This window comes from Cyanistes caeruleus, chromosome 25 (assembly GCF_971803275.1).
Source record: "Cyanistes caeruleus chromosome 25, bCyaCae1.hap1.1, whole genome shotgun sequence".
In the NCBI taxonomy this organism is placed as follows: Eukaryota; Metazoa; Chordata; class Aves; order Passeriformes; family Paridae; genus Cyanistes; species Cyanistes caeruleus.
In genome coordinates this window covers 6090610-6116208 of record NC_141725.1, presented here as the reverse complement: position 1 = coordinate 6116208, position 25599 = coordinate 6090610, and the positions used below count along the sequence as shown (strand labels likewise).

At 52.0% G+C, this 25599-nt stretch overlaps 1 protein-coding gene across 1 annotated transcript in view; it reads left to right on the top strand.

The window, feature by feature from the left end:
* The window catches only part of PTPRS (protein tyrosine phosphatase receptor type S), a 139194-nt gene that overhangs the window by 59211 nt on the left and 54384 nt on the right, over nt 1-25599 (top strand). Inside the window, exons 3-6 of the mRNA XM_086862922.1 lie at nt 6252-6397; nt 7299-7440; nt 15195-15383; nt 24631-24741. Coding sequence (XP_086719048.1) covers nt 6252-6397; nt 7299-7440; nt 15195-15383; nt 24631-24741 — 588 coding nt within the window. The remainder of the gene's footprint in view (nt 1-6251; nt 6398-7298; nt 7441-15194; nt 15384-24630; nt 24742-25599) is intronic.

The window sequence follows — 25599 nt, the reverse complement described above, 5'->3', positions numbered from 1 at the left end:
CCTGCCTCGGTGCTGCAGGCTTGTACCTCCCTCCCAAAGGGTCTGGATCCCAGTGCACTGCAAACAGGAGCTTGAATAGATGTGCCAGATCCCCAAATTACCGTCCCCATGGTGAGAGCAGCTTGGCATGTGCTGGCTAGGAAGGATCTGCTGCCTCATCCCAGCCCAGGAGAGAGGGGGAGCTGGCACAGAGCTTGGGGTTGTTGGACATCCAGTGTAGTAAAGGTGCATTAAATGAGTTCTTCATCTTCCTCACCATAATCTGTGTGTTTTAACTCCTGTGCTGGTGCCATCCTTCGCTGCTGTCCTTCCTCCTCTGGGGCCTTGCAGGAGAGGAGAGGGGGAAATCCTCCAAGTGACATTCCCCGTGCCCACAGAGGAACAGGCTGCATCCTGTGGTAGCCCAGCTCCTCTGGGTCAGGTAAGGGCTTTGGTGGCTCAGCAGCAGGGGAATAGCCAGGTGGAAGTATTTCACTTCTAAAAAAACATCCTGGATCTTTTTTTACCCTCCTCTGCCCAACCTTGCCAGTCCTGTCTCCCTGAAGGGAGCCAAGAGCTGCTGACAGTAAGAGGAAGTCTCCATCTGAAGCCTATAATTATCCTGTCTGCCTTCCCAGAAAAGGCCAGTTGGGGAGCGAGCTGCTCCTGCTCCCCGGCCCAGCCCTGCCTTCTCCTGCCTCCCCAATTACTGCTTAATGGACTTTTTATGATGATAAGACGACTGGGTTGGGGAGAAGTTATTGACGGGGAAATGGAATATAATTCACTCCCTGTTTGTTTGTTCTGTCAGAAAGCCCTCGTTTTAATTTTATTTGTGAGGCATTGAGAAACAACCCTCAGAAATAAAAAGTGCAAAATTTGTCAATAAACCCCTGGATTTCATGGGGTCTGGAGTCTCTGCAGGACCTCTGCAAGGGCTGTCCTCAATCTTGTGGAGTGTCTCCATAGAGACTCCTCCTCCCTAGTCCTTCTCCCAGTTTGCAGCTTTCTCACTTGTCCTGAAGCAAAATGTGAATTCTGGAGCTCTCCTCCTTGCCTCTTCCCCTGTCTGCAGCTCCCCCGCTCCCCAACGCCGCTGCTTTGGAACACAGACCCGTTCCAAACAGCGCATCCTTGCTCCCCACTCTCCATCTGTCTCAAATTTGGCTGCTCTCTCCTCTTTTCATCTGCTCTGTGGTTTGTCTCCTCCATCTAATCTTCACTTCCTCGCAGTGAAGGAAGTGAAGCTTCTTTCCCCAAGAAGCACCTGTTGGGGAAGGTCTCTGAGTTCTCTCTCCTGAGGGTTTTTTGTGGTTATCTTGTTTTTCTCTGTCTTCCAAGGCTGCAGCTGTGCTCGGTGCCACCCGGGGTGCTGAGTGCCGGGCAGGTGTGTTCCCAAGCTGCGTGAGGTGTCTGGAGCAGGACAGACGGGCAGGAGTGAGAGATGAGGGCTGTCACCTCCCCTCGGCGTGTGGCACCGGGGCTGCGGGAAGGGCGAGCGCCCAAGGTCAGCCGAGTTTGCACCAGAGGCAGAGATCTGAATCCCAGTTTGGGGATGATCTGCAGCCTGGAAGAGCACACTGGGCTGTGCAGCTAAAAGCAAAATGACGTTACCCATGGATGGCTTCATGGTCTCGCCTTTTACCTTTGTTCTCAGAGGTGGAGGTGCATGTTTGTGTGTGTGTGTGCACAAAAAGGTGAATTTGCTCTGCTGGATGTTTTTGAGCGAGGATTGCAGTTGTCTGTGGCTCTCCTGTAGCGTGGACACGCTCCCAGGTGGGCAGCTCCGTGGGGAATGTCGGGCTCAGCACCACGGGCCGTTTGTTGAAGGTGGAACGGGAGCGATGAGCAGAAGGACGGCTGTGCTGGTGTGCAGGGAATCTCATCAAGCAGCAGGAAAATGCCTTTCCTGCCGTGTCCCAGCGCAGCCCCAGCTCCAGCAGCACTCTGGGGCCAGCACAGAGCCTGCTGTTCCCCGGGCTGCGAGGATGGGGGCTCGTCACCGCGAGGGAGCAGCTGGAGCTCTGTGTGGGCCGGCGGGACGGGCGCGTGGGCTTCCACAGAGCTGCCAGCGGGCACTGGAGCTCCAAAAATGGGAAAAAACCTTTCAAAATACGTGTTTGGTGGCTGCCTTTCTTTTGTCTCCGAGGATTGCTGCCGCTGTGGGCGAGGGGCCCTTTCAGGCAGGCTCCTGCTGCTCTGTGCTGAGGCCAGATGGAAAACAAGTGGGTTTGTCTTTACTGGAGCTCATTGTTGAGGCGCTTTCCAGGGGGGGCAGAAGGTGACGGGTGTGAAGCACACAGGTGAGGTTTGTCACCTGCAGTCAGCAGCTGTCCCTGCTGTGGGGCTGGAGATGAGGGCAGAGGGCTGGGGTGGGGGTCAGGAGGGTGCAGAGGCACCTGCAGCCCCCTCGGGGAGAGCCTGGGGGACAGAGGGACAGTGTCCCCCACACTGATGGTCAGGGACTGACTCCAGCCTGTTCCTTGACACCTGTGGGGCCAGACTAAGGAGAGTGAGTGGAAGGGGACTTGTCCCCATCCACATGGGAGCAGCTTTCTGCCTTTTGCTGCTCCAAAGCTGGCAGGTGGAGCTCAGGAGGGAGCAGCACTCTTGGGGTGCTGTGGAGAAAGCTGCTCGTGCCCTGTGGTGTGTCAGGGAGCCTCAATTCCTCCCCAGCCTCCTGTTCCTCCATAACCCAGAGGTGGGAGAGCGGCTGGCTCTGTCCAGGTGTGGGGAGGGCACATCCATAACTGCTCTTGCTTCTTCTCCCCCTGCTCCCATCGGCTGTCAGCTCGGATATGTGAAGCTCATTTGTTCTCCTGCCTCTCTCCCACCCCTCAAACCATCTCTGGTTTCTCCACCCCTCTCCCTGTCTCTGGCTTTTGATGTCTCAGATGGGCATATGGTGGCTGGGCTGTCTCCCCTGCTGCTCGTCCATCACCGCCTATCCAGCGTGGCAGCCCTTCCCCAGGGACACTGGGTTTAAATCCTTCTCCTCGTCCCCACTCCTGCATCTCTCCAGCCTCCCTGCTGCAGAGCCTCTCAGCCTGTTGTGTCATCCGTGTAGCCTCGGATTTTACAGCCTGGCTGGGTTTTACATGACTGTGCTCAAAGAGCTTTTCCTGCTTTGTGTCACACGGAGGAGGGAAGGAGAGGAGAGAGGAGGCAGCAGCGTCCTTATGTTTGTGAGGAAGTGTGGGTGTGCAGCCCTCACCCGTGGGCTGGGGGATGAGGAGGAGACCCCCACCCTTCTCTCCTGGCTGCCTTCCCCCAAGCCTGTGTTAGAAACCCAAAATCCCAGCAGCACGTGCCCGTCACATCCCTGTGGAGCTGGTGCTGCCCGAGGTTCCCCAGGCTGTGATTTGGGGAGGGAATCCCCCAGGAGCTGATCTGTGTGTGGGACCCCGGGGCAGGGGTGGCCAGAGTGGTCAGGGCTGGTCAGGGGTGGCCGCAGTGGCCAGGGGTGGTCAGGGCTGGTCAGGGGTGGCCAGAGTGGTCAGGGGTGGCCGCAGTGGCCAGGGGTGGTCAGGGGTGGCCGCAGTGGCCAGGGGTGGTCCGGGGTGGCCGCAGTGGTCAGGGGTGGCCGGGGCGAGGCCGGGGGCTGGACACACGTGTGCCAGCAGAGCCGCAGAGCAGGGAAGCAGGAGGGATCTCTCCGTGTTCCCTGCAGCCTGTGGCAGATCTCCAGCCTGGTGCTTGTTGTTTTTGGGAAGTGTGTGGGCGGTGGGCAGGAGTGAAAGCTTCGGTTTGACTTGATGGCTTTCCATTAAGCTGTGGAGCAGGATCACAGGTACACAGCAGCCATCCGGTCTTTTCAACCTTCCCTCTGGAGATCCAGACCCCGCAGGAAGCCTCTTGTAGTAGGAAAATTCTTTTAAGCTCCAGATTTTTCCATTGCTATTTTGATACTGCACAAAAAAATGGGGTTTTCTACTTTGCAGGGGGAGAAAGGGGGAAAAATTATCTCTGTGAGTGCTGGGCTGATGGAAGTCAGCCTTTCCAAACCTGACTTGTTCTCAGCTGGCCGTGAGGGAAGGCTGCTGAAGTGGTACAAAATCCCCTGGACTGTCAGTATGTTGTCTGGAAAATGTGTTTCTTTGACTTCTATTTATTTCTTTAAAGCCGTGGCCCTGCAGTCTTGGCAGACGAGGGCAAACAGCTCAGGGCCTCCGAGGGGGCTGACAGGTTTCACATGGCACCTTGTCCCTGCCTGGAGCCTCCCAGCGCCGTCTGCAGAGCCACAGGCTGAGCTCAGCGAGCCTTCCCCTTCCAGCCTGGCACAGCAGAGCTCAGGCAGCCCCACGCAGCACGGGGGGATGGCTCCAGCTTTGGGTCACCTGTCCCCTGGGTCACCTGTCCCCTGGGTCACCTGTCCCCTGGGTCACCTGTCCCCCAGGTCACCTGTCCCCTGGGTCACCTGTCCCCCAGGTCACCTGTCCCCTGGGTCACCTGTCCCTTGGGTCACCTGTCCCTTGTGTCACCTGTCCCCTGGGTCACCAGTCCCTTGTGTCACCAGTCCCTTGGGTCACCAGCACCGTGCCTGTGGGTGCTCTCTCCTCCCCAGAGGGGACGGGGCTGCTCAGTGCTCGGCGTGGGCTGGAGACAAATGCTGCAGTGGCTGGGGCTGCAGAGGTGGAGAGCACGAGGAGGGAGGAATCAAATCTGCAGCTCAGGGGCTTGGGCAATTTTCAAATCAACAACTTAGCTCTGATTCTCACCCATTTTCCAAGTGAGGAGTAAAATAATAGGTTGGGTGGTGGGGATTTTTGTTTGGCTCCTTGTGCCTTGTCCCTTGTAGGCAGCTGGGAATTGCAGGAGCTCAGGAAAAGCCCCGTGCACAGACAGCTCAGCTCCCCCATCGCCCACACTGAGGCAACACAGGACCCCACAAAGGGATGCTGAGCAAGGACTCCAGATTCAGGGGTATTTGGAGCACCATCCCTTCCTTCAGGATGGAAATAGAACCTTGTTTTTCTTCTCAGCTGTGCTCTCATCATGCAGCCTGCATCCATTTAAATGTATACGTGACATTAAGGTTTATTTGGGGCTTTTATTTTAGGAAATGAACTTGCATCAATAAAGTGTTCTTAAAAGCCCTGGATGTTTTTAGCTGTACCTTCAGAATTGACTTCTGCAAACTCTTCAGATATCGAGCGGAGGGGAGGAAGGAAGTCAGGGGCACAGTGAGCATTTATATTTTAGCCTGGAGCAAAGTTGGGTTTTACCTTTCTCAGATGGAAGACAGATCCCCCAGTGCCAGTTCCTCCAGTGGGACTTGCTTGATAACCTTTAGCTGTAACATTGCAAAGAAGACTCTGACCTCTAAATATAGATTTGGATATTTATAAATGCGGTGCTTTGTACACACAGCATTCGGTGGGACGTAAACAGCTCCAGCAAATTGTATTTACCTCCAGCATGGAAACAAATGCTTGATTGCATCACATGAGCTTGCTCAGTGCCTTTTATTTATATACTGCTGGCCATGCCAGGCAGGGAAGGGGAGAAGGCTTCCTTTTGTCTTTCGACCCCTAAAAGACCCTGGAGACTTCTCCCCAGCTCCCATTTGTCCTCCTGTCGAGCCCCGTGGGAGTCTGTTTGCATCTTATTTTATAGATTCTTGAGTATGAGCAGATAAATACACACTCTTCAGAGTCACATGCTCTGCTTTTCTCAAGAAAACAGACGGCAACTTTATGATGTGAGTGATTTTATTTGAACACAGCTGTGGCCTTGTGATTTAAATATTTCAATAAATTTTAAACTAACTAGATGAGAGGAAACGGTGCAAGGAAAGCAGGTTAGAGCAAGGAAGGAGGATTCCCAGTGTGTGGGGGCAATATGGGCTCCTTCCCTGGCTCTGTTTCTATCAATCTCCTCCCATTCCTTGGTATTTTGGTCATCTCCAAGGAGCTGGGAAGTGCAGTCCACTGTTTCTAAGGGTTGTTTTCAGCTCTACCAGCTTTTGGTGATGCTCATTAGATGGGTTTTGCAAGGACAATTTCCCCTGTACAAAACAATTTAAAAGTCCACTTTTCAGGACTAAAAGGGTTTGCAACATTGAAATATCTTTGTAGGATCAGGCTCTTAATCGCTCTCTGCTGGAGCTACTTCATATGTAAAATGGAAGTAAAGGCTGTTCTGAAAAAGGCCAAGAGGTTTAATTAAAGTGGTACCATTAAGAATAGCAGCAACAACACTACTATTAATTACAAACTGTGTTTATTAGCATTTGTGACTGCCACTGATGATATTTCCTTTTTGTCCTCAAGGTCCCCCTGTGTTCATTAAGAAGCCTGTGGACCAAATTGGTGTGTCAGGAGGGGTGGCCTCCTTCGTGTGCCAGGCCACCGGAGACCCAAAGCCAAGGGTCACCTGGAACAAGAAAGGGAAGAAAGTGAACTCTCAGAGGTTCGAGGTGAGAGATGTCCTTGAAATCTGGTGTCTCTGTGAAAAGAGAGACTGACACAAAGCAGCCCCTGCTCCTCTCCAGCCACTCTCATACCCGATAATAAAGGGAAATTTGGAAGGGGAGGAGTTTTGACAGCAGGAGGAGTGAAATGCAAGCTCTTGGCCTTGTCAACAGCTGCGTTTGTTCCAAAGCAAGAGAGAACTTGGTTCAATTATGTTACTGAAGATTTTTATTTTATTTTGTTGGGTTTTTTCCCTTCCTGGGATATAACTTCCTGCTTTCCTAAGAAATCCCAACTAAGCTGCTGGTACTTCAGCTCTGTAAATGCACCCTTCATACTTTTGTACCCATCCATGGCTCAGCATTTTAATCCTGGGACAGTCTGGAGTAAACACTGCAATTGTTGGCAACCAGACCCAAGCAATTGGCATTGTTTAGATAGAAATGAGAGCAGAGGAACAAGGACTGGGAGGTCATCCTGTGGAATTTGCTGTGGGACTCAGCCCTGCCAGGCAGCTGTGTGCTGGGAGGAGCTTTGTGTTGTCAGCTGCCCCTGCAGATGGTGGAGCAAGGCAGGGGTTCATTTTTATTTTGTTTTCTTTGCTCTGTTTTGTCCTTCGCCCCCGTTGTGCTCTGAATACCCACCCCACACCCCATCACTGTGGCTTGTTCTTTCCGAGCCTTTGAGGTGCCCACGGGGGGTTTGGTGGCTCAATGTCCCTGGCAGGGTTTGGCTGTGACACCTCTGTCACCTGGAGGTCGGGGGAGAGCCAGGTTGGCCGCGTTGGTGACGTGTGGGGGCTGAGGGGCAGCTGAGGAGGGTTTGCAGTGGGTTTGTGTCTGGTGTCTCTTGAGAAGCAGCAACCCAAGGACACTGACTCTGTGTGTGTGTGTCTCTGTCCCCCAGACCATTGAATTTGATGAAAGTGCAGGAGCTGTTCTGCGGATCCAGCCCCTCCGGACCCCCCGGGACGAGAACATTTACGAATGTGTTGCTCAGAACCCTCATGGGGAGGTCACTGTCCACGCCAAGCTCACCGTCCTCCGAGGTAAAGAACCTGGCCAGGGGGAAGGGGCCCTTCAGCTGCCTGGGGAGGCTGTTAAAAATTCATGGCAAAGGTACCAAGTTCCTCCTGGGTTTGGTTTGGTTTGTTCTCACCTGTCAGATCTGTTTGCTGTTCTCACCCCAGAGAGGTAAGAAACAGAGAGTAAGAAACAGAGCTAAAACTGGACCACTTGAGGTTTGACTGATGATGTGCTGGGGGTCCTTCCAACCTTAATTGTCCTGTGACTCTTACGATCTTCCTCCCCTCCAAAAATTCCTTCCCCAGCTTTATGAACAGCACCAAGAGCTCCCCACTGTACACACAGAAATGTGGCTCCAGGAATTCTTCATTGAGGAATCACTTTAATGGGCTGGGGTTAAGGTGGCCATGGATCTGCATGGGCTTTCCACATTCAGTAGCAATGCAAACGTTTCTCCTTGTGCAGGATACCTCTTGTGCCTTTCTGGGCTTCTCCCCTTTTCCCAGAGGTCCTTGGCTCTGTGCACTCTCCAAGAAAACAATTCCATTCTCCATTTTGTTCTTGTTCTTTTTCCCACTTGTCCCCGTTACAGAGGATGTTTACATGGATGCCTCCCTCATGTCATCTGTTTGAAATATGCTCCCTGAACTGGATGAGGGGGAGGGAACAATATGCTGCTGCTCTGGATGCCTCTGGATGTTTGCTGTTATTGCCCTGGAGATCCCTAAAATCACTGTGTGAAGCCCTGAGTGGGGCTGGGTGCTAAAACCATTTTAGGGTTTGGAATACCCATCAGTGGTGTTCTGTGTTCAAACCCCAGGGCAGTGCAGGTGATCCTGGTGGGAATGGGGTGGTGGATCACTGCCTGAGAGCTCCCAAGGGGAATTCAGCTTGGCTGTGAATGAAGCCATGGGTGTTTGAACAGCAGCAGCAGCAGTAAAAGGCCTTCTCTCTGCAGAGAACAGGACTAAGAACAATTCTAGGAGCTCCAGGCAGGAGCCCCACAGGGCCAAGGGGTAGCTGTGCCTATGGACCAGTTGCTTTTCCTTCATCAATTCCAGCGTTCCCTCCGGGAGCAGCTTAAATCCTTTTGTTTGAGCAGGCAGTGAGCATGTCCTTCATAGTGCAGAGCAAAATTGGTGTGTGACTCGCCAGTGTGCAGCAGGGAATGAACACCAGACATGAAGGGCACATGGCAAAGCCCCCAGCCTCCCTCTTTAGCTGGGAATATCCCTGCTGTGGGCTCTGTGCTGTCAGGATTTTGGCTGCCTGGGAGCGTGGGGGCCGTGGTCCAGTCATGCCTGACAGATTTGTGTAGGTGACTTAGATGTGTGTGCAGCTCCTGTGCCTGGCATGGCATTTAACCTTCTGTTGGAGGAAGGTGGTGGGATGGAGCTGTCAGGAGCTGGGAACAGCACAGGATGACAGGAGTGTGTCTAACTGTGGTTATCCCAGAGGGTGGGAGCCTTATTCTTCACACTTATTCCCATGAATTCCCTTGGAGCTGTGACAGCCTGGGAGAAGGGCCCCTGCAGTCATAGTCAAAGTTTGTACCCCTTGAATTTAGCTACAAGCAAGGGAGGGTTCTCCTCCCGCTGCCTTCCGTGGCCACCAACAGTGAGCTGCAGTGAGGGATCACTGCATCTCTGAATCACCAAGGCTGGAAAGACCTCCAGGGTCACCAAGTCCAGCCTGGGATCCATCCCCACCTCCTCCCCCACCCAGAGCACTGAGGGCATGTCCAGTTGTTCCTTGGGCACTTTCAGGGATGAGGACTCCAAACCTCCCTGGGCAGCCCCTGCCAGGGCCTGACCACCCTTCCATGGAGAAATTCCACCTGATGTCCCACCTGAGCCTCCCTGGCACAGCTTGAGGTGTTTCCATCCTTCATCACCCCTTAGCTCTCACACAGCAGAGTTTGTCTCCTCTTTGCCTGCATTTTTAAGTGCTGGGAAAATTAAAAGCACCAAGCCAAATGCACTGATCTGCACAATGACAAAGTGAGCATGTTGGCATCTACTCCTCTCCTGTTCCTCCCCTCTTCTGCACTCACCCACTCTCCTGTTTGTCTTTTCTCTCCCTGCTCAGCCTCCTCCTCTGTCTCTGCTCTCCTTTGCAGAGCTGATGCTGAGCAGAGAGAGGGGGCTGCTCCACAGCCTGGAGATGGATGGGAGCTGTCATTTGCAGAACCTGCTACCTTGGCACACTCTGGAGAGTGGAAACCTGGGCCCAGCTGCTGCAAACTGCACGGGGGGCTCTGGGGTAGCTGTGCTGCTGTGATCCCACACATACCTGGGGGTACCTTCCTGCACCAGCATTGCAGCATTTCCCCAACACCAGTGCAGTCTCCCAGCAGCAAATAGCACAGAAAATATTTCCTCTTTCAAAAGAGAAAACAATACATTCTTCCCTACTAGATGCAGCTGCTGAAGGGATTGAGCAAAAACCCCTCTTGCTTATGCACGTGATTACTCCTGGAGCAGACCCTGGTAGAAACCCACATGCCTTCACTTGAAAACAGGAAACTGCAGGAGAGGGAACCTTGGGGAGCTTCTGAGAAGCAGAGCTGTGATGGACACTGTTCAACTCACACAGTCCCTTCACACCAGCTCTGCTGGCTTGTTTGTCCTTCCTGCTCTGCTTCTCCAGGGACCCCAGTTTGGTAGGGCTGTGGAGACTGGCTGTTCTTTCCACAGCTGGCTAGACAAAGTGCCTGCAAACCTGACTCCTGCAGGGCTCAGAGAAAGTGGATTTGGGAAGCATTTTCCAGTTGTTTTTGACTCCAGCTGCTGTTGTTTTTTGCTGTAACTTAGGTGGGAAGGAAGGTAGTTAACACAGACACCCCAGCCCCCAGTTGGTGTAGATTCTCTAAGCTGCTCACTCCCAAAAAAGATATTTATGTCTATATCTGTATCTCTTGGGATAGATTAGACAGGCTGTGGACTCCCCATCCCTGGGAGTGTCCCAGGTCAGGTTGGACAGGGCTTGGAGCAGCCTGGGTCAGTGGAAGGTGTCCCTGCCATGGCAGGGGTGGAATGAGATGGGCTTTAAGGTCCCTTCTGTCCCAAACCATCCTGGAATTTTATCTGTGTCTACATTTATATCTCTATCATCTCTGTCTATATTATGATGATTTTATTACTTCCTGTATACAGATTATCCTTTCCCTCCACACCTTTGTTAGCCTGAGAGGGATTCTGGGGCTGTGGAGGCTTTCCTGTGCTGTCAGAGCTGGCTGTGCTCAGGGGCAGGGACCCTGCTCAGCCACGGGAGGGTCTCAAACAAGGACCAGACTGGCTCTGTCCTTTGCTCTGTGGAAGCTGGTGGAGGGAATTCTTGTGGGTTGTTAGTAAATGCAGCACAGAAACCAGTGATGAGTCCAGTCCAGTGCTAGGGGCAGAATCTGGTGCAGTGCTGTCTGTCCCTGGGATTGCTGCACTCCAGAGCACGGGGGAGAGGGGGCTCCCTCCTGGACTGTCACTGGGGCTGCCATGCACAGACTTTCACAGCTTCTAGTGTTTCCCTCTTGGTTTCCTTTCATGAAGTATTCAGACATTTCTTTAACAATTCCAGCCTGAAATCTCCCTCACACACTTCCTACTCCAAAAGCACATCTGGTGTGGGAATGTGTAAAGTTCTAGCAAGATCCCTGTGGTTTGTTGGGTTTTTTTTGTAATTGTTGGCTTTAAATCACAAAAGGTAAACAAGAAGCAGCTCTGGATGCTGAGCAGAGTCCCACGGGAGCACATGGAAAGGGAAGCTGCCCCCTCTGAAATGTTACCTTGCCATTTGGAAAATTCCTGGCAGTCTTTCTTCAAACTTGACTTGTTTTGCTTTTCTTGTGGTGACCTGAAAATTGGGTGACATTGACAGCAGATTAATTCTGCAGCTTCTGAATAACATCAAAGTCATTTTAACTGCCTGTAGAAGGAGGGTACGTGGGGACACATTGGTGGAGGGAACACAGGCATTACCTGCACTGGTTTGGGGTGCAGCACACATATCTGAGGGCATTTATTGCCTGCAAGCCCACAAATTCTAATGACATTGTTAGGCTATTCCTGTTTCCATAGTGAAACTTTCAGCTCCATGAGATGGAATCAACAGACAGAGCACATTACTGAGACTCCTCCCTGCATTAAAATGGGCTTTGGCTGGGCAGTGGCAGAGAGCTGAGACACAGGTACAGACACTTGGGTGGAAATAACTTGCTGATGTAATTTCACAAGGCACAAAGTGCCAGGGTACCTGGGGAGAGGGCAGCTCAAGTGTTCATAAACATAATGAAAGGAACAGGGATGGGTTCAAGAGTGCTGAATTTTGATTTTGATCCTGATTAAAATCTGTGTCACTTGAGCTGCTCCATCTCTGTGTTCCTGCTTCTTCCACCCTGAATGAGGACAGTTGACTGTAGAGACCAGCCAGCATCCACATCTCCAGAGCAGAGTGAGAAATCCCTCCTCCTCTTCCCTTCAGAGCATCCTCGAGGCTTTCTGCACCGACTCCATGGCACGGCTGCTCACGCTCACACCCTCCTCCTCTAAATTATTAAACAACTGTGTTCACCCTGCGGGAAGAAGAGCAGCAGCAACACCCGCTTTATCTTCCTTAATCATCCTCATTTCCAGCACAGCTAATTAGCTAAACCCAGAGCTGCCACCTTCCAGAGTGCCAAGGGGACAGAGCAGCCCTGTCCCCTGGCTGGGGCTGGGGACCCTCGCCGTGTGTGGCAGCTGGGCCCAGGCACGTCCCCGGGCAGCATTTATTATAAATGACAGCTGAAGTGCTCCTCTCTCTTCCCCTGCCTCTCTCCATCTCTCCTCCCTGTTCTTTCTCACCCTCCTTTGCTCAGCGAGGCCTCGGGGTGATCCACCAGCTCAGGGGGCTGTGAGGAGCAGGGTCTAAGGCAGGGATGAACGAGGTGTTGGGATGCTCCTTTCTATGGCAGCTGCACCTCAGGAGAAGCTTTGTCTGCGTCAGCCAGCACGATTCCAGCAGCAGCAGCTGCCCAGATGTGCCCTTGAAGCGTCTCCAGCTTGTTCCTGGTTCTTTTGTTCCTGCAGTTGCCTGAGCTGCTTTCAGAAAGAGAATTCACAACCCGAACCATTCCTGGTTTATCCAGGACAGGTCTGGGGGGTTTGGGATGGGTGGGGAGGGTGGCAGGGCAGGCGTGTGCCAGTCCTGGGGGGATTGCAATGAGCTTGTAATTGCTTCCTTACAGGGAACCCAGCTGCTGGGGATGGAGGAGTTTTACTTCCCTGGCAGGAAGGAAATCTGAGCACTTGGAGCAGTCTGTGATGTGCAGAGATGCTTCCTCTGCTCAGCTGATCCTCAAATCTGATCACGCCTCTCGTCGCAGTTGTTTTAATTAAACTCAGAGGAATTCTGCACATTGTGCTGCAAGATTAACATTTTTGTTTAATTAGAAACACTTGGTAATAATGGTTGTAGCTGGCCTCCCCCAGCACACACACACACACACACACATGTGTGCACACACATCCCAGCAGGCACAGGTTATTCCCTCGGTGGATTAATTGCCTCATGGAAGGAAGGGGCAGGGCTGGAGGCAGGTGGAGCAGCATCACCAGGGAGCAGGATAAAAGCAGGGATCAATAGTGATGTCATCTGCAGCCAATGCGGCTCTGGCTCCTCACCCTCCCACTGCTGAGAGAGAGGAGGGGAGGGAGGACCATTAAAGCCTGGCTGAAAGCTCTGCACAGGCACAGCAATTCCCAGAGCCCCTGTGCTGGCCTGACATCACTGCTGGGGGCCTGGGGTGCTGCAGGAACACACGGTTTGGGGGGTCCTGCAGTGCCCCAGCACAGCCCAGAGGGAGCTCAGAGGGCTGGGGCAGTCTCTAGTTAAAGATGTGTGTGAACAGCTCCAATTTACAATACAAAATCCTGGTTTAGAGATGCTTCAGATACACCAAAATGGCTTTAAACTGAAAGATCCCAGGAAGAAATTCCTCCCTGGGAGGGAGGTGAGGCCCTGGCACAGCTGGGGCTGCCCCTGGGTCCCTGGCAGCGCCCAAGGCCAGGCTGGACACTGGGGCTGGGAGCACCTGGGACAGGGGAAGGTGTCCCTGCCCATGGCAGGGGTGGCACTGGGATGGGCTCTGAGGTCCCTTCCAGCCTTAACCATTCTGGGATTCTGAAGGAGCAGCCACCACACCAGGTATTTCTCCCTTGTCCTGCTGTCTCTGGGTTCTGCCATTTGTATTTGGCTCCATTCCTCCTTGCCCATCGTGTGCCAGCCTCAGGAAACGAGCTCTGGGTGTGTTTGCAGGATGGCTCCCAGCCAAAGCCAGCCCCATCTCAGTGCCACTGTCAGAGCTCCCATCAGTGTCAGTGGGGGGCTGCTTGTGATGGATGTTCATTTTTTAAGAATCCCACCTTCTTTTAATTCCCTGCATTATTTCCCTGCTGTTCCCTCACCTGCTTTTGGGATGGATTCCATGCCACAGACTCCCAAGGCTGTGATTCCCTGACACGGCTCATTGGAGATGGCAGAGGATCCCTCCCAAATCTCACCCTGGCATCCTCCTTCCAAGCTGCCCTCCCCCAGACACCTTCCTGGGGCTTGTTCTGTGGCAGGCAGCTCTCCCCATCCCACGGGAGCGAGGGGCTGTGTCAGATGTTATTGGGGAAGCACTGGGGTTTTGTAGGAGTTACCACAAATTAGTCAGCATTGTTGGGATTGCCCTCCTCACCCTCATTAGTGAAGGCAAAAGCAGGATTGAGAGGAAAAGGAAGCTCAGCTGAGCCTCTCTGCTGGGTGCTGGTGCCACTGTTCTTGGAGGGCAGCAGCACTTGGAATTAATAAATCTAGAAATCACAGCCTGGCTGACAGCACTTGGCATATTGTTGTTGTTGTTGTGTCCCCTCTGGTCACTGCAGCTGAAGGAGGAGATTTTCCTCTCCTTTCTCTCCCAGTCCCAGTGTGTTTGACAGCCCTTTCCATGTGGGTTCTTCCATTATTTCTCTTGTGCAGTGTGTTTTGTACTGTGAGCTCTGGAGGGGAAAGGTGAGCCCTTCCTTTTACCTGTGACTGCTCAGCGTGTTCTGTGCAGGGATCCTCACTCAGCCTCTTCAAACCCACCAGTGCCAGCCCCTGACCTGGCAGAGCTCCCATGGAGAAACTCTGACACGCTGACTCGAGCACAAACTCTCTGGGGAGCAGGAGAGGGAGCTGGGGGGGCTCAGCCTGGAGGAAAGGGCCTCAGGAGGGAGCTTCTCACTCCCGCAGCTCCCTGGCCAGAGGTGCAGCCAGGTGTGGGCTGGTCTCTGCTCCCAAGTGATAGCACAAGGGGAAATGGCCTCGAGTTGCTCCAAATTGTTCAGGTTGGATAGCAGGAAAAATTTCTTCACTGAAGGAGTGAATAAACATAGAACAGAGTGCTTGGTGGAGTCACCATCCCTGGACATGTTCAAAAAGTGATTTGATGTGGCACTCGAGGACATGGTTTAGTGGGCAGGTGGACTGGGGATCGATCTGGGAGGTCCTTTCCAACCTTAATGATTCTCTAATTCTATTCTGCTGTCCCACAAAGGGTTTTAAAAGATTGCATTTGAATGTAGAATCTTGGGACATTGAAACAGTCACACAAAATGGACAAGTTGGTAAATCTTACTGGGTCACATGTTTTCCATCTTGGAGCACTCAGTGTTTGAACTTGCATTGCACAGGGCAGTGTCTGCCTGATGCCTTCCTTGGGCTGTTCCACGGAGCCCTGGCCCCTGTTGAAGCCCTTCCCTTTGTTCTCCACCCCCAGAGGACCAGTTACCTCCTGGCTTCCCCAACATTGACATGGGGCCCCAGCTGAAGGTGGTGGAGCGGACGCGGACGGCCACGATGCTGTGTGCGGCCAGCGGCAACCCCGACCCCGAGATCACCTGGTTCAAGGATTTCCTGCCCGTGGACCCCAGCGCCAGCAACGGCAGGATAAAACAGCTGAGATCAGGTAAGGGCTGGGGCTGAGACTGGAGGAGTTGAGAGCAAAGAGAGACGTGAGGAGACTGCTCAGGGGGGCCTGAAGCAGAGGAGAGGGCTGATAGATGCAGGCTCCACTGCTGTGGATTGGGGCATTTGAGTTTTTATGGTTTTTACACCAAGAGCAGTTGAAGTTTCCACTTTTAGCCCTCCTGATCTTCTCTGCTGCTCAGTTGACATGAAGGGAAGCCAGACAAGTTCCCTGGACCACGGTACTCTTGAGCTCAGGGGAGACTCCAGGGATGGGGGCTGAGGGTTTGTTCCTCAGAGCAAGAACTGGAAGGAAGAACCACCCTGGCAGACACATCTTCCTAGGCCACACACACCTGCTGTAGGCTCCATGGTCAGGCAGCCTCTTGCTGTCAAGCACGATGGTGAAATCGGAGCCTCTCAAAGCTGGTGTTGAAGAACAGCTCGTGCAGGATGTCCCCAGCATCACATCCCTGCAGCCATCGCTGGAGAGCACTTGGAATGTTCTGGAGTGACCCCTCGCTGCCTCTGCCCATGGAGTCCATCTCCACCAACAGATGTACCCCAGCTCTGTGGCTCTTGTCAGTTTTCCATCTTTCCCCATCTGCTTGTCCATCTGTCTCTCTTGTTTGTTTTCTGTTTGCTGTTTTGTGTGTGTGGCAACGTGACATCTCTTAATATTCACGTTTCAGGAGCTGGTTTTGTACTTGTTAAATCTGCCAGTTCTCTGTGTGAGAGTCTGTGCAAGGAGGGCACAGGTGGATTTATTGCTGAGTACTGCTGATAAAATACTTCCATTGATAGCTGCAAAAATGAAACAAGTTTTGCAAGTTGTACCTTTTGACAAAAACTAACCCAAGAAATAATCCTTTTCACAAACTACTGGGGCTGACTGCTTTGACCCAGCCTAGAGGAAAGGTGTCCATGGTTCATTTTTCAGTATTCTTTGGCAAAAGAAAGGCATTGTTGTAGGCAGAGGGAAAGCAGAGGCAAAGCAGAGGCTTTGGTGAGGCAACTGGAGTTGATTTGTTCATATGAGACCTTTGACAAGTTCTCCAATGAAGTGATCAGCAGCTGCTCCTGCCCAGATCTCTGCTGGCCCTGGAGAAATCACTGGATCTGGATCCATTCAAGGCTTGGAAACACCTGGTTTTTCTCTTGCTCGATGATTCTACATAAAAGTTTTTAGTTTTGTGGGCCACCGGTGGAAAAGCTTCAGCATAGCTCCAGTTTAATGTAGCTTTTACACACCTGCATAAATGCCTCTTTGTTCAGTGAAGCAAAGTTACAAGCAGATCCTTAAACTGCTTTGTTGAATTAGAATGGCTTGTTGAATCCCACGAACGCAGATGAGATTGACCTCCCTGTTTTATCATAACAGCTGAGGCAAATGCAAGTAAAAAAAATCACTCAGCATAAATAATGAGAAGTAAACTAGAATTATATCATGCTCTGTGACCATGATCTGAAGTGTGAGTAATGCACAGGCAGATTATTTTTAATACATTCATCATCTTGCTAGAATGCCTTTACTCTTTAGCTCAGTTTGATCTGGTGTTTTCCTTGAAGCCACCTGAGTGCTTCCTTTTTATTCCAGTGAATTTATTAACCTCAGAGTGAACCCTTGACCCTTCTGATAAATAGAAGATACCTGCTGAGATTTAATCTCATTTACAGCTGCTTTAAATTAGTAAACTGGTGGAATCCTCAAGCATCCCTGTTGTCTTCAGGGCACAAACCTGTAGCCTCTATGTCAGGGAGTGCAGATCCTTGGGCAGTCAGGACTTCCCAGATCTCCAATTTCATCTCCTTTCGTGGCCTTCCAAACCTTGCATGCTCTGCAAAGAGAGGCCTGCAAAGGTGCAAAATGTTAACATTAGGGTCCTCAGTGTGCAGTGTGCCAGCACCTGTGTCTGTGGAAGGGACTGGAGGCCCAGGCAGCTCGAGTGTGGGATTGTGAGCGGGGCCTGTTTGAGTTCCTAAGGGCAGATCTTAATTTCATATATTCATCTTTCCAGAAAACAAGCTGTGCCCCTGAAGGGTGGCACCAGCACACGTCCGGGCACTGGGGCTGCTCCAGGACACTGCTGATGGGCTCAGGGGCTCCAGGGGGACCCCAGCAGGATCCCTGGGGAGCCCAGACAGCCAGCAGACCTCAGAGCAGTGAAATCACAGCTGCACTTTGTGCTAACAGGTTTAGGAAGATCCAGGAAGAAATTCTCCCTGTGAGGGTGCCCAGAGCACCCCTGGATCCCTGTGAGTGCCCAGGGCCAGGCTGGACACCGGGAGCAGCCTGGGACAGGGGCAGGTGTCCCTGCCATGGCAGGGGGGGGATTTAAGGTCCTTCCAACCCAAAGCAATCTGGATTTAGTGACTGTTCCCTCTGGAGACCGAGGCTCCCTGATGGAGCCTGGCACAGGCTGAGGGAGCAGCAGGAAGGGACAGACACACAGCTTCCCCCTGGACATGAAGCCATCAGGGTAACAGCCCTGCTGCTGGGGGACAGGCCGTGTTCAGAGCTGAATTTGTATCAATATGTGAGTTAGTGGCAAATACACAAACGAGCTCATTAAAAGGAGCAAGTGAAATGTCAGACAAGGAGCTCTGTGAGATCAGGTTCCAGGCCTGGATTTGGTTCTCATTTGTGTTAAATCTGAATGTTTGGCTGGCAATATAAACAGACCTCCGAGACCATGGTCATTATGTTCCCATCATCCCAGGAACCCATTTGGAATGTGGGTCTTCACTCTAATCAAGGCATGGGTGATACATCATTAACCACAGTGGTTTTCTCTATGGGATGATTCTGCTTCCCCTTTCTGGCTCCAGATAAAATTTCCGAGCAGTTGGAAATCTCTTAATGCTTGGGGGTTTGGGCAGAGTGCAAAGCTGTCAGGCAGAGGAGAAGCTCTGTCTGGGCTCCTGCTTCCCTTAGACATCATGAACACCTCAGCCTTAGAGATCCAGGTTGGACAGGAGTTTAAGTGGCCTTGGAAAAATGGATTTTTCTGCCTATCTTGGGACGTTTAAAGCAGAAGGTAAAGCCAATGTCCTCTGCTCAGCTGCCATCTAGGGGGGACACAGGAGGCAGCCTTCAGCCACCTTCCTCAGCACTCAAACACTAAAACCTTTTGTGTCTTGTGTGTGTCTTCTGTTTTCTAAATAACTGGCTATAACAAGCTTTTCTTTTCTTTTTTTTTTTTCACTTTTTATTTAACACTCAGAGACCTTTGGTAAGTTCATTAAATTTAAAAAAAAATTTCAAATCAAACCAAAAAACCCCAAACCTGCTAATGTGCAGATTTGTAACCCTTGCCCTTTAAACTAATTCCTTTGTAACTGCTTCTTGAGAGGCATGCTCTGCATTTCTTCTACTAACTCTTTCAGTAGGGATGTTCTGCCCTCTAAATTAATTTCTGCAGGGGCATTGCAGGCTACAAAAAAAAAAGAATAGTAATAATAATTCTAATTAATTTATCTGTATAAAGAGATAACAGCTAAATATGAACCTCCTAACATTGGATAGATTTTTTTTTTTTGTATCTTAGCAACAGTTGTCCTGGAATTCCCCAGTTACACAATAGCTTGTACCCTGGAACTGTGGTAATTGTGTTCACACCTGCAGGAGGCCTTGGAGTTTCACATCTAACAGAGTTATTGGCATTTTGAGGAGGGAGAATTGGGGGTGCAGCATTTCCAAACTGAGGCTGTAAATCACAGGCTGGTGGGGAAGGGTTGAGGAAGGGAAGAGCCCCTGCAGGACCTTCCCCAGAGCTGCTGTTCCCATGGGGGCCAAGTCCCCCCTGTTCCCCCCTGTTCCCTCTGTCCCCCCCATTCCCCCCTGTCCCCTCCATTCCCCCCTGTCCCCTCCATTCCCCCCATTCCCTGTTCCTGGGATCTCAGGCTGTAGCTGCCCTCCAGGATCCGGCCTGGCAGAGCTGCAGAGACCCCGAGGGTTTCCTGCTTGTCTGGAGCAGAAAGCTGCTCCAGCCCTGGGGAGAGCAGCTCAGCACACACATGTTCCCACACGTGGCCTGACAGAAGGTGGGGATGTGTTTTCTGTCATTGCCATGGCAATGGTGACTGTCCTGCTCCTCCTCCTCCTCCCGAGGCTCCGAGAATCCGTGGGCAGCTCGGAGAAAGGATGGTGGGAGAGCAGACCCCATCCCCAGTGACAGAGGGGGACACCTGCACAGGGAATTCTGCCTGGCACCATCTTGGGCCTTTATAATCCACAGGCAGGGCCTTTAAGCTGCCTTTTGCCTCTGCTGCTAAACCCCAGGCTGGCCATCTGGGCTCACGCAGCCTCAAAATTTGCCCTAAATAGGCAGATCTGGAGATCCAGAGAGGCTGTGCAAGGCCGTGTGAGAAGCCTGCACGTAGCATCCCAAACCAGCTTTCCACTCCAGAAGTCAGCATCCAGTCTGAGCTCTTCCTGCAAAGCCATGCCCTCACTGTGCCCTAGGTCCTGGCAGCCTTGTGCACGTGCTCGTGCCCTGTGTAGGATGCCAGGCAAGCCAAGTATTGGCTGCAGGAGCCTCCCCTGCACCCCCATGACCCCGTATCAAACCCTCCAGGACCTGTCAGAGCTGCTCAGAATAATTAATTAATCATTAATTATCCCCTTCCAGCCCCCTCCTGCTGCCCCTGTGTTGAACATGGAGCTGGTTAGATGTGAAACTCCAACATGGAAAATCTCCCATCTGTGTCTGTGCCCCCACCCAAAGTGCTGCTCGAGCTGATTTGACTCAAATTCTGGTGTGGGGCATCATCTGGCGCTGTGCAGCCCCTGCCTGTGCCAGAGCTGGAGCTGGGCAGCCCAGGCTGGCCCTGCCACCTCTCACAGAGCCCTGGCCCCCGGGCAGGCTGTGCCCAGAGCTGCTGTGCCCCTTCCAGGGCAGGGCTCTGCTCACAGGAGCCACAGGTGACAAACCTGCAGTGACACAAGAGGCTGTGCTGATGTCTGGGCTTGCAACTCTAACTTCCAGCACGTTTCTGCTGTCAATTAGAGTGAACTTGCACAGGAAACTGCCAGGCTTAGCCAAGGCCAGAGAAGCTTTTGAGCCATGGGTGATTTTGGGATCTCTTCCCCTCCTCTACCCTCTTCCCATTAGCCTTGTTCCATATTGGTGCCACAGATGGCAGATTTTCACTCCAATTTTGAGACAGAAGGATGTATCAGAGGCTGTTTATATTTCCACTGAGTTGATCTATGACCTTTTGCTGCTTTCTCTCTCTCTCTCTCTTGCTTTTTAAACCTTCCTGCCACCTCCTGGGTGGTGATCTACCCGAGTCCATGCTCCCCCACCTCTTCCAAGCGCTGTCTCTCCAACTTTTGTCCTGAGAGCTAACAACCTGCTTCATTAACCTTAGCTAGTTCCTAACCCTAACTAGATGCTAACTTTTCTCTAGCTAATAACCTAACCTTGTAACTAGAAGCTGAGTCTAACTAGAGTCTAATCCCTAACACTATAATGCCTCTGTTGCCTTAGCTCCTTTGAAAAATAAAGGTGAACTCTAATTAGTGTCTCTGTATTTTTACCTTCTATCCTGAGAATGGAGGATTGAACCGCAGCAGCAGGATGAGCAGGGCTGAAGGATAAGGAGGGAAGGGGGTTTTGGTGGTTAAGGCAGAAGACTGGCACGGAGGAGGCTTTGACTCCTGTTCTTGCCTGTCCCACAGTCTTCCCTCCGTGGCTTTGGGCAAGTTGCTTCACCTCTGCCTCAATTTCCCCATGTGTAAAGCAGGATGATGACTCTGCTGTTCCTCCCCAGGGGAGAGGAGAGGGTGAGAGGCTGATATTTGTCATTTGATGTGCTCCACAGCCCTGGCTGGGAGTGCTGCAGAGTGGCAGCAGTGTCACCATTGCAGAGGAGCTCGTGCATCTCTCCCTAGGGAGAGGCAAAACTTGGCACTGCGGGATCTGCCCTGTTCTCAGGATTGGGGTAAAAACCCACCAGCTAAACCCCCTTCTTTGATAAGTTTTGAATGCCACTGTGAGCAAAAGGACCTGCCTTGTTTTCAAAGGAAGATGGTTTGGTTGCAGCCCCAGGAGGTCAGATGGGGGACAGGGGTTTTACCCCTGACTGTCACTCCCTGCCCCCTGCCCAAGGCTGGGCACTGAGGGACAACAGGAGGGGCTTGGAATAAAATAAATTAAAATACCCCAGGCAGCAGGGAAGTGCAGCAGGGCTCTTCTCTCCACACAGCCCCTCCTCGCTGGCATCAGGGCGGCTCCAGAGCCGCTGCAGGAGGTACCAGGGAGCCCTGTCACCTCTGCAGTGCCCAGATCTGCCTCAGTCCCTGTGCAGAGCCCCGAGGGATGGCCAGAGGTGCTGAGCAGGGCACGCTCTGAGCTCTCTCACGTCTGTGCCGAGAGCTGCCGTGTGGAGCTGGGGATTTGCAAGGCAAGGTGGGGTCAGACCTGCAGCTCAGTGCAGTGCCAGGCACTGTGTGTCCCCAGCCCTGTCCCCAGCCCTGTCCCCAGCCCTGTCCCCAGCCCTGTCCCCAGCCCTGTCCCCAGCAGTGCTGAGGTGAATGCAGGGTCATCATGTGCTCAGTGAGTAGCCAACAGTGATGTTAGCTGAGAGCCTGAGAGGTTTCTGTACATTCCTACAACAAAATGGAGCCAGTCTCAAGCCCTTTGCAGCCAAGAGCCACAGAGACTCTGCAAAGAGCCAGCTGGGCTGGGCTGCTCAAAGGACACCCCACCTAAAGTACCCCCAGCCCTTTTCAGTGTCCTGTAATTTAAGATGAGATAGACCAAGGAGTTTCCTGCTGGGAACTGTCTTCCTTGACTCAGGTCCTTTTCCCACGGTCAGTGCAGGTGTTTGGGGTTTTGCAGTCATTTCACTCATTTTCTTTGTTTTCTTTGCAGAAGGTACACCGATCCGAGGTAAGACACCCCCAGCTCACTCACTCACCCACTCTCCAAACACTTCTCTCCACACAGATCCCGTTTCATTGCCCTGTGCTCAGTACAGATTCGTATTGTTGTTATGTTTTCTTGTCCTGCTTCACCTCTGAATATTTCTTTTTTATACCTGTCTTTATTTTATCTATGGTTATAATGTCCTTTTTTGTTTGCTGGGTGCACTTGGTAATACTGATACTGTTATTTTAATAACGTCTCCGGCTGCGCTGCCTCAGATTTATGGCAGAGTTTTAAGAGCTAATCTCTCCAGGACTATGAAGGACTGAAGTTTATCTCAAGCATTAAATGCTATCAAAGCTTGGTAAATACTTAGGACTTTCTCTTGATTGGTGCAAAGTGCTCCCAAGCTGCTGATGGTGATGAGAGTTTTCCAGTCCTTTGCTCAGGCAGATCTTCAGCACTTACCATCTCAGCGAACTCATTTGTTTGGCTCCAGAGCCTCTTTCCACTTCCTCCCCACTCTCTTACCCTTAGGTTTCTCTGGGAAAGATCCATGGTAAGTAGCTTCTGCACTGTCTCTTTAATGGAGTCAAAAATTGACCTCAAAGGCAGGAGGAACTGGGTGTGCACCCCTTGGAAGACCCTGCTTTGGTTTTATCTCCACTGGCACATTTAAAATTCCATAATTTTCTGCTGGTAAAAGCAACAGGAGGTGCTGTAGGTGAGATTTACGTTTTCACACATCATCTCCGTTGGCTCCTGACAAGTGCTGAACACTCCTCACCCTCTCTGCAGCCTCATTTCTGCCATTGCCTTGACCAGCAGGGGTGAGGAGTGGGCAGGGAGGGAGGGGTGAGTCCGTGTCCCCAGGGAATGCTGCCCACCGCAGTCCTTGGTTCCCTTCCTGCTCTGGAGCGGGGCTTCATCTCCCCTGGGTATTCTCAGACCAGTGATGCTCATGAGCACAGAAAATGTATCTGGAACCAATGGGAACAACCCACAGAATTGTCCAAATTAACAGAAATTTCTGGGAAAACTCAGCAGCCAGCTTTTCCACTCTCCAACAGCAGAGCTGGAGCTGTAATTCCATATGAAATATGCTCAGCTGGGTGCTCAGTGGGAAGCTCCAGCCAGTTTGGGTTTTAACTCCTGTTGTGCTGAAATACCCGCAGATTCTTTTGGAATGGATTTTGCTTGGTTTACTGGCCTGAGTGGGGTTTTTTTGGGGTTTCATTTCCTCTGTTCTGCCTTTAGGAGCTCCCAGGCACAGAGGATGCTGTGGGGAATTGCACTCACACCCCAGCCCTGTCCCAAATCCTCTCCCAGCCCCACGTCCCCCACCAGCATCGTTCCCACCCACGCACACGCAGAGGAACGTGAGCTCTGTGTCCTCTGTGAACACACTGCTTTTTCCTCCCTGGAAAAGCTGTATCTGCAACCAACAATGATCTCATTTGCACTCCTCTCACTTAAGATTTTATCAATACTATTACACTGAGCTGGAATTGTTTGGTTTTCATATATAGGTGGGGTTTTTTTCCAGAGATTGGAGTTAAGAATCTTACCACATGTGAGCTCTGTCCATATCTGTAGTGTAATCATGTACTCCTAATACATAAAACATTTGAGAGCCTGTTGAATTATTTATGTAGTATGTATTTTAACTGGAGTTTTGCAGGGATGAAGCCTTCTGAGGTAAATGAGGCAATTTTCTTCCATGTAGTTCCATGCTGCATCTCTCTGCATATTTGCTGACAGGAATCTTTAGTTTGGGCTCTGGGTATATTCTTGTAGCCTGCAATAATATACAAGTTTAAGAAAAACCTTAATCCTTTTGGCCCAGATGATGTAAACCATGCAGGCAATTTTGAAGTTCCAATGCAGTATTTATAGGGTTTTCCCTGGGGAATATTTACTATCAGTAAGGTGCTTTTCACAGGGGCTCTTATCTCCCCTGGACTTCCTGAGGAGCAGGTATGGGCACAAAACAAAGGCAGCGGTGATGGAAATTCCCCAGGCAGTGGGTGACAAAGCCTTTCACTTTTATGGTCACCGCTTCAAATTGAGCAGGGGAAAGTCAACTGCGTGCTGATGGATTTCTGGGGATCACAGTAATATGGATTATTGAGGCTGATTTCGGGAGTTCTGGTGCAGAACGCCTGCATTGCAGAAGCCACAAAACTTGGTGCTTTTGCTGATGAGTTCAGGACAAAGAGCAGCACGGGCTGGAGAGGGGGGATTGAATTTTCTGATCCGAGCGCAGCGGGTGAGAGTGAGCCAGGGGAAAGCGCAGGAGCAGGGCTGGTGCCCTGCCTGCAGAGCCAGCAGAGCCGTGACCATGTGTCTGTGCTGCCGTCTCTTGTCCCCTCACAGGTGGGCTGCAGATCGAGAGCAGCGAGGAGACGGACCAGGGCAAGTACGAGTGCGTGGCCAGCAACAGCGCCGGGGTGCGCTACTCGTCCCCCGCTAACCTTTACGTGAGAGGTAGGGAGCACAGCGGCTCACTGCACCCACCCTTCTCCGGGCTCCTCCGGGCTCCTCCCGGCTCCTCCGGGCCCGTGGCACCCCTCCCGGGCAGCTGGGGTGGCACAGGGGTCCCGCTGCCCCCCGAGCCCCCCGAGCTGCCGAGCACGACCCGGGGCAGCGCACCCCAAAGCTGCCAGGGCAAATCCCTCCGGCCGCACCTCTAGAGACCACGATTCCCCTTTGTCCCAAAGCATCCCTGCTCTCTGGAGCCAGCTGGATTGAGCTCTGCTGCTGTGGTGGAGCGGAGGGGAGTGTCCCTGGATCCCCCAGACTGCAGCAGGAGGTGCATTGGCACTGCTCCCCTCGGTCCCAGCTGCTTTTCCCTGTGCCAGCAGTAATTTGTCCCTGGTTCCTTGGGCACAAACGCTGGGCACGGAGCTGGGGCCACCAGCAGCCATCCCATCCTCAGGGACAGCCCCTTCACCCCACAGCAGGGCAACAAATGACATCCGTGCCCCTCGATGTTCTCCCACCCCAGCGGCCAACAGCCTCTCCACTCTCTCTCATTTTGTTCTCTATGACCTGTAATATTTTGTGTGTAGCTTTGGCTTAACATCTTTCCACAGCAGAAGCCCTTTTGGTAATAAGAGAGCAGGGCTGGTCCTTCTCAATTTGGAAAAAAAAAACCAAAAAAACAAACAACCCAAAAAACCATTGGGAGGAAAAAAGAGAAGTTACATCCCAGCAAACTGTTCCCATTTCCATCCCATCGACAGAGGAGGCGCCTCCCACCTACACCCCCGTTAATCTGCAGTCCAATGCAGAGCCATGCTCCTGTGTGCACTCCTTTCTCTCTCTCTTTCTCTCTCTCTCGTG